The sequence below is a fragment of the Elephantulus edwardii genome, unplaced genomic scaffold, assembly GCF_000299155.1.
Source record: "Elephantulus edwardii isolate Elephantulus edwardi_28Jun2011 unplaced genomic scaffold, EleEdw1.0 scaffold00150, whole genome shotgun sequence".
Lineage (NCBI taxonomy): Eukaryota > Metazoa > Chordata > Mammalia > Macroscelidea > Macroscelididae > Elephantulus > Elephantulus edwardii.
The window spans coordinates 8165734-8173341 of record NW_006399900.1 but is presented as its reverse complement, the minus strand read 5'-3'; the positions used below and the strand labels follow the sequence as shown (position 1 = coordinate 8173341).

The 7608-nt window shown below is 38.3% G+C and overlaps 1 protein-coding gene across 2 annotated transcripts in view; it reads left to right on the top strand.

The window, feature by feature from the left end:
- The window catches only part of KIF16B (kinesin family member 16B), a 385768-nt gene that overhangs the window by 144369 nt on the left and 233791 nt on the right, over positions 1 to 7608 (top strand). For both annotated transcript variants that reach the window (XM_006894757.1, XM_006894756.1), the window contains exons 12-14: positions 1590 to 1709; positions 2600 to 2651; positions 4083 to 4220. In XM_006894757.1, the coding sequence (XP_006894819.1) occupies positions 1590 to 1709; positions 2600 to 2651; positions 4083 to 4220 (310 nt within the window). The remainder of the gene's footprint in view (positions 1 to 1589; positions 1710 to 2599; positions 2652 to 4082; positions 4221 to 7608) is intronic.

Below are 7608 nucleotides of genomic sequence, written 5' to 3'. Positions count from 1 at the left end.
ACAGCTTCTCTATCCATTTGTTTGTTGATGGGCACTTAGGTTGTTTCCAACTCCTTGCTATTGTGAACAAAGCTGCAATAAACATGGTATCTTAGGGTGGTGTCTTAATATCTCCTCTGGCTACTAAGCCAAAAATATACCTTTGGGGACACTGATTGCAATAACAAGGGTCTGGGTGGTGTGGTGCAGGCAGTAAGAAGTTATCAAATTTGGAGCATATTTTGAATGTAGAGTCAACAGCAAGTATGTGTGATTTAGAGAAGAAATCGAGCAAAAGACAGTGGCTATTGATGGAAGATAAGTATTTAATAATCTGGGAGAGTTGCAGGTTAAAAGAGGCAGGAGGACTCAAGTGTTGTTTTGCGGGGGAAGTTACAAGGAACACATTATGTTTGAACATTGTGTTGGCATCCCCACAGATGTACTGAGCAAATAGATGTATAAACACAAGAGTAGAATTTAAGGGAGATACCTACCCTGGAGATTTAAATTTGGTCAGCATATAGGTAGCAGGTGAAATCTGAGGAATAGGATGTGGAGTCAGTGAGTTGAGTGTGGATAGAATCCTAAGACTTTGAAAGTCTCACTGAAGTGAATTCCAGAGGAGACAGAAAGAGACGGATTAGAGAAGTAGAGATACAAAAATCTCTTTGTAATTGCTTTTCTCTATAAAGAGGTTCTGATAAATAAATGGTTGGTAGCTGAACATAAACACAGAGCCAAGGGAGATACTAACAGTTAGTATGTATATTGATTAGTACAAGATAAAAAAGGTTCTGATAAATAAATGGTTGGTAGCTGAACATAAACACAGAGCCAAGGGAAATACTAGTAGCTAGTATGTATATTGGTTTTGTTTGTTGTTGTTGTTATGTGCCGTCGAGTCACTTGCGACTCATAGCGACCCTATGTACAACAGCCCTAAACTCCGCTCTGTCCTGTGCTAATCACACTGTCTCTGACACTCCCATCCCAATTATCCCGGTCACTGAATCAATCCACCTCATAGAGGGCCTTCCTCTCCTGCGCTGTCCCTCCACCCTCCCAAGCATGATGTCCCTCTCCAAGGACCGGTCTCTCCTTACAGCATGTCCAAAGTATGTTAGACGGAGCCTCAGAATCCTTGCCTCCAAGGAGCCACCCGGTTTAACCCTTTCCAGGACAAATCTGTTTGTTTTCCTAGCAGTCCATGGTATTCTCAATACTCTTCTCCAGCAGCACAGCTCAAAGGCATCAATTCTCCTTCTATCCTCCTTGGTCATTGTCCAACTCTCTGATGCATAACAAGTGATTGCGAAGACCATGGCCTGTATCAAACGCACCTTAGTCTCCAGAGAGACACCATTGCTCTTCAGTATATTGGTTAGTACAGGATAAAAAAAATTAAAATCTTACTCATTTTGAAACCTTAAAGAATATAATGTGTCAGAGACAATAAGATTAGCACACTATAGAGCAGGTTTTAGGGCTGTTGGACATAGGGTCACTATGAGTCGCAGGTGACTTGATGACACATAACAACAACAACAAACATTTAATGTGGAAATAACTGTCCCCAAAGTAACTAGGTTTTTCCTTCTTTATTTCAGGAACAAACTCTAGCCCTTAGGAAAGAAGGCATTGGCGTTGTTTTGGATTCTGAACTGCCCCATTTGATTGGCATTGATGATGACCTTCTGAGCACTGGAATAATTTTATATCACTTGAAGGTAAAAGCTGCTCAAGTGGAGCATTCTAATTTTCTAATTCTGTTTTTTCTTAAGATGTTAGCAAAGCTTATTGTAAGACTCTATAACCAGGAACATAACTATTGCATTAAATAGTATCTAACAATTCCTTAAGCCCTTTGAAGAGTTTTGACAGTTTATTAAATTTTCAACAGTTAATCTGTGTTTTCAAAAATGTCCACATTTATATAGTTTTGAATCTAAATTATTTGACTGTTGCCTCTGTTATATGGAGTCAGCAAGAGGGAGGCAGGGAGAAACTGGTCAGACAGAAAAAGATCAGTTTAATTCATCTGTAGCTGGGATTTGCTGTATCCAGTGTCATGCACCTTAGTGTTAACTATCAAGTTAGGCCTTCTGCCTACATTCTGGGACTTGGTGCTGAAAGGCGATTAATATCAAGATAGAATTCCACATCAGTAACAGTTGTTGCCTCTGACCTGAGTTCTGTATCCTCCCTCTAATTAGTATGCAGAGTTAGTCTCTAACTTCCACTGAGAATGGTACCACCTTTGCATCTTCTGGATTGCCATAAATGATGACTTTAAGTATAAAGAATCTCCTCGCCTCTGGAGAGAAAAAAAACTCACCAGAAAGATAGAGGAATACTAGAGAGGCCTTATCATGAGCAGATTAATGATGCATGCCACAGTAGTACTCATTTTTGAGCTGACAGTATTGGGAGTTCTGCTCTCATTTTGCAGACTACACAGGGTGTTGGTACACAGCATCAGTGAACTAGGAGTACATCTAGGCTCTTGTCCTGTCCTGGATATTGCATACCCAGTCGTTCTTGGACTTACATGAAAAATGGTAAAACAAGCCATTTTTTTCTGTTTAAACTAATAAATTTACTTGACTTTCCTTCCCAGGAGGGCAAGACATATGTTGGTAGAGAAGATGCTTCAACAGAACAAGATATTGGTGAGAATCTTTGTCATTTCTTCCCAGTGATTTTTAAGTCATATTAAATGAAAAGTTTTCTTTTGACTGAACAATACAGAAGTTAACTATAAAAAAGAAAAAGCATTCAGATATATTGATCATTGTATTAGTTTCTATAAGTTTGAACACTACTCTGATAAATTAATATGAAACAATTGGTTTAGTGACAAAAAATGGAACTGTGAATCCTCCCCTCTCTCCATCCAACATATATTTTACTCCCTGACACCCCTTTCCAGGGTACAGTTAGTGAAATCTCAGTACATTTGTCACAGTAGGAGAATGATTGATGGAACTATGTTAACAGAGACAGGCAAGGGGTAGAAGCCCTTCTTAATAGAATTGAAATAGACACATGGCAGATGATGACAACAGGACATGAGGAAACATAGCATAGGCACAGATGAGGGCACTGGTGGAAGCTTTTCTCCTTAAATCTTTTCAGTTATATAGATAACGAGTGACTCAGCCTGAATTGAATGAGGTTTTGCTTACAGTCACCTTGGAGGACCCTGTTGGTGGTCAGTGTGTGCATATGGCATGGTGGGAGATGTCACTGGGAGGCATTAGATTCTCTCAAAATGTTTTAAGAGTCCCTGGCTACCACCCTGCTTCCTTGCCAAACATAAGTCAGTAGTCACGCCAACCCAAGCATATTCCTGTTTGTATTCACTATGTTCTGTGAGGCTTAAAGACTTGAAAGAAGCCCTCAGGTTTTAATGTTTTTGAGTGGAGGCCTCTACATAATCAATGAATCATGTGCTTTGTGGTAGGTAAATGATGATGCACTGTAACAATACACACCTTCATCAAGCAAGGAAGTTCAAAGGGCAATTCTTTGGAGATAGTAGGAACTGTTTGATCTGTCCTCCTAAGAAACTGGCTAAGAACTGTGCTGAAAATAGTGTAAATTTACTTGAAAGATTTACTTACCAAGCACGGATACCCAGGGTGATCTACCTGATAAGCAAGCAGAAATTCTCTGAGAAGGTTTTGGAAGTCAGAGTCTCCACAAATTGGTGGAGGCTGACACAGTGTACATCTCATACAGTTGTAGAAGCTTCCTTGGTTTCCAAGATCTGGGCCATTGAAACCTGACCTTTGGTTCTGTTCTGCGAACATTGTATGTATAAGTATAGAGCACCTCATAAACCCTTGAGTTAAGATGAATCTTGCCACTGAATGTTTCCCTGTAGCCTCTGGAGTGACAGAAGGAATAAATGTAAAAAAAAAAAAAATCAAATCTGTGGTTATCAGTGAAAACAACTCCTCAGAACTATATGAAGACAAACTCTTTGAAGACAAAATAAGTATCTTATAACTAATTTCCTTATGTAGATGATGTCCAGACCCTTTGTGTTAACATTCAAGGGCTGCTATTATGATTAATATTTTTTTATTCTAACTTAGTTCTTCATGGCCTTGATTTGGAGAGTGATCACTGCATCTTTGAGAATGTTGGGGGGACAGTGACTCTGATTCCCCTTAGTGGGTCTCAGTGCTCTGTGAATGGTGTTCAGATCCTGGAGGCCACACACCTAAATCAGGGTATGTAATTTTTGGTGTCCACAGTCCTATGGATGTTTTATTGCAAGAAAATAAGTTGACTATACAATGGGGGTAGGGGAGCATACAAAAGAGTGATGGTTATTTGCTTCCTTATACTGTTTAGTCTTTTGCTGAGGGAGTTCTTTATATGAACAATTTTCTTGTAGGATTAAATGTAAACAGAAATATAAGTTGTCTTATGTTATTGCTATTATGGAAGTATGGCATTATTGTAGGAATGCATTTTAAGTTAAAAAATACCCTTTAAATGTAAGGTCCCAGCACAGTAGTTTCTTGTAATAGTTTATGTTATTTAAATTTGTGTGAATATTTATACATCCCTCATCATCATAATCTCATTGTCATAGAATTGGAATCACCAATGGCTGCTCCTCCAGCATGTTTCTGAGCTTGTAGAAGTTGTCAAAGAGGAGATTGCCTGTCGTTCTTCTTAGGAGCAGCGGGTGAATTAAAGTTGGTTTAGCGAATCCCTATGGACTTTTCACCACCAGAGCTTCCAGCTATACATATAGGTTCTTGCAGGATGCCTTTTTAAAAATCACTTTAAGTATTACAGAACATTTTTAGGATTAGTAAAATTACATTTTAAATTTCAGCTCCATTTAAAAAGAAATTACTAACATGGTGGCTCATCCTCTCTGAATAGTTTAATGTGTGTTTCCTTCAAACAGTGAATTCCCCTGTGTAACCACTGTACAACTGTATTAATTTTCTAAAGCTGTTGTAACAGAATTACTACAAATTAAGTGGCTTAAAACAATTGAAGTGTGTTCTCTCAGAGCCCAAATTCAGTGTGTTGCCAAAGCCATGTTTTCTCTAAAAGCTTGTAGGAGAGAGCTTTCCTTGTTTCTTCCAGCTCCTCATAGTCCAGGCCTGCCTTGGTGTGTACATGTGGTTTTACATGGCTATTTCATCTCTATCTCTCCCCGCCTCTTTTCCTCTTCCATTAAAGACACCAGTCATGAAAATATTAAAGTCCACCCTGAAGACATCTATAATAGCCTCATTTCAAAATAAGGTCACTTTCACAAGTATTTACTGTTAGGACTTGAATATTTTTGGAGGGATGTAAGGGGCACAATTCAATCAGAATAATAACCATGTAAATTAAGATAGTAATATTGATATATTCCCACTATCCAGTCCTGAAATCTTGATCAAGTATCACCAATAATGTTTACTATGATGCATCACCTTGGTTGCTGTATTTCTTCAGTCAGTCTAGAGGAGTCCCTTAGTATTTCCTTGACTCTTATGGTTTTGATATTTTTTATATCAGCAGGTCCAGTAATGCCCTATAATCCTCTGAATTTGTATTTGCCAGAGGATTCCTCATAAATATATTAAGATTATGTGTTTTAGAAGGAAGTATAAGAGAATAAAGGCTGTGGTTTGTTCCCTACCTTGCTTGGGGATTACATAATTTCTCTTTATTTCATTATTGATTCTGTTCACTTTGATCATCTCATTAAGAGGGTGACTGACAGGCTTCTTTTCTGCAAAATTATTATTTTCTCTTTCTTACTGGTAAGTATACAGAAAAAGTACTTTGAGATCAGAAATATGCCATTCTTCTTCATACTCTTACTCATTCATCACATGCTTTGAGTCTATTGCTAGGAGAGGTTATTTGTTGGACTGGGACATGATGCTTGAAAAGATGGAGGGACAGTGAAAGAAAGGCCTTAAACCAAGTGAGTTGACACAGTGACTATAGCAGTGGGCTTGAGTATGTCAGAGACTGTGAGGACAGTGTGATTGAGCAGTGTTCAGATCAGTTCATAGGATCGCTATGAGTCGGACTCAACCTGATAGTGTCTGGGAACAACAACTGCAACTCATTGATCATTACTTCTACATTTGTCCGTTGGTTTTCTGTTCTGAGAAAAACTTCCTTTTCCTGTCAATGATTTTTCTGTTCATTTATTTAAGTCAATAGTGGTACACGAATTGGTGTTTTATGTGTAGGTATGTAAAATGCTTGTCTGTCAGAAACTTCTCTAAATCTGAGCATTCAGATTAAGACAGACTTGGAAGAAGGACTGGCCATCTACTTCCGAAATAACAGGACTCTGAAAACCCTGTGTACAACAGACCACACATAGACTAACAGGGCATCTGAGGTGGAGCTTTCTAGAATGGAAATACAAAGGAAGAGGAACAGTTGTAAGCAGACACTAGTGACTGGCACATAGAATGTGAGAACCATGAATGTAGGAAAATGAGATATTGTTAAGAAAGAAATGGAACGTATAACTATTGACTTACTAGGTATTGGTGAGATGAGATGGACTGGCATGGGGAATTTTGAGTCCAGTGATCATATGATATATTACTCCAGAGATGAAAAGGTGAGGAAAAATGGGGTTACTTTCATAGTTAAAAAACTCATTTCTAGATCCGTCTTGAAATACAGTATTGTGAGTCATAGGATAATATCCATACATATACAAGGAAGTCCAGTGAATACCACTTGTCATTCAGATATATTCACTAACAACCAGAGCCAAAGAAGAGGAAATAGATTTCTACCAACTTTTACAGTCGAAGATCAATAGAACATGCAATCAAGATGCATTAATAATAATGGGTGACTGGAATGCAAAAGTTGGGAACAGAGAAGAAGAATCAGTAGTTGAGAAACATGAACTTGGTGACAGAAATGAAGCTGGAGATAGAATGATTGAATTTTGCACTATCAATGACTTATTCATTGCAAATGCATTTTATAAGAAACATAAATGCAGGTTATACACATGGATTTCACCTGATGGCATGCATAGGAATCAGATCGATTACATCTGTGAAAAGAACCGCTGAAGAAGCTCAATATCAGCTGTGAAAACTAGGCCAGGAGCTGATTGTGGAACAGACCACCAACTACTCATATACAAGTTCAAGCTGAAGCGAAGGAAAATTAAGTGGAATCCATGGGAATTAAAATATGGCCTTGAGTCTATCCCACCTGAATTTCAGAACCATCTCAGGAACAGGTTTGAGGTCTTGAACACTAAGGAATGAAGATCAGATGAATTTGGGGGAATATCAAGAGTATCTTTCAGGAAGAGTACAAACAGTTACTACAAAAACAGAGAAAGAGGACAAGACCAAAATGAATGTCAGAAGAAACTCTGAATATTGCACTGGAGTGCAGAGAAGCCAAAGCAGAAGGAAGAAATCAAGATACTAAAGAGCTGAACAGAAAGTTCCAAAAGGAAGTGTGGGAAACAAAGAAAATATTACAATGAAATGTGCAAGGAGCTGGAGTCAGAAAAGAGGCCAAAGGAACTGAAGAACAAATTCAAACCTCGAGTTGCTATAATCAAGGATGCTTTAAGCAGAATATTAAATGATCCAGGAAGTATTA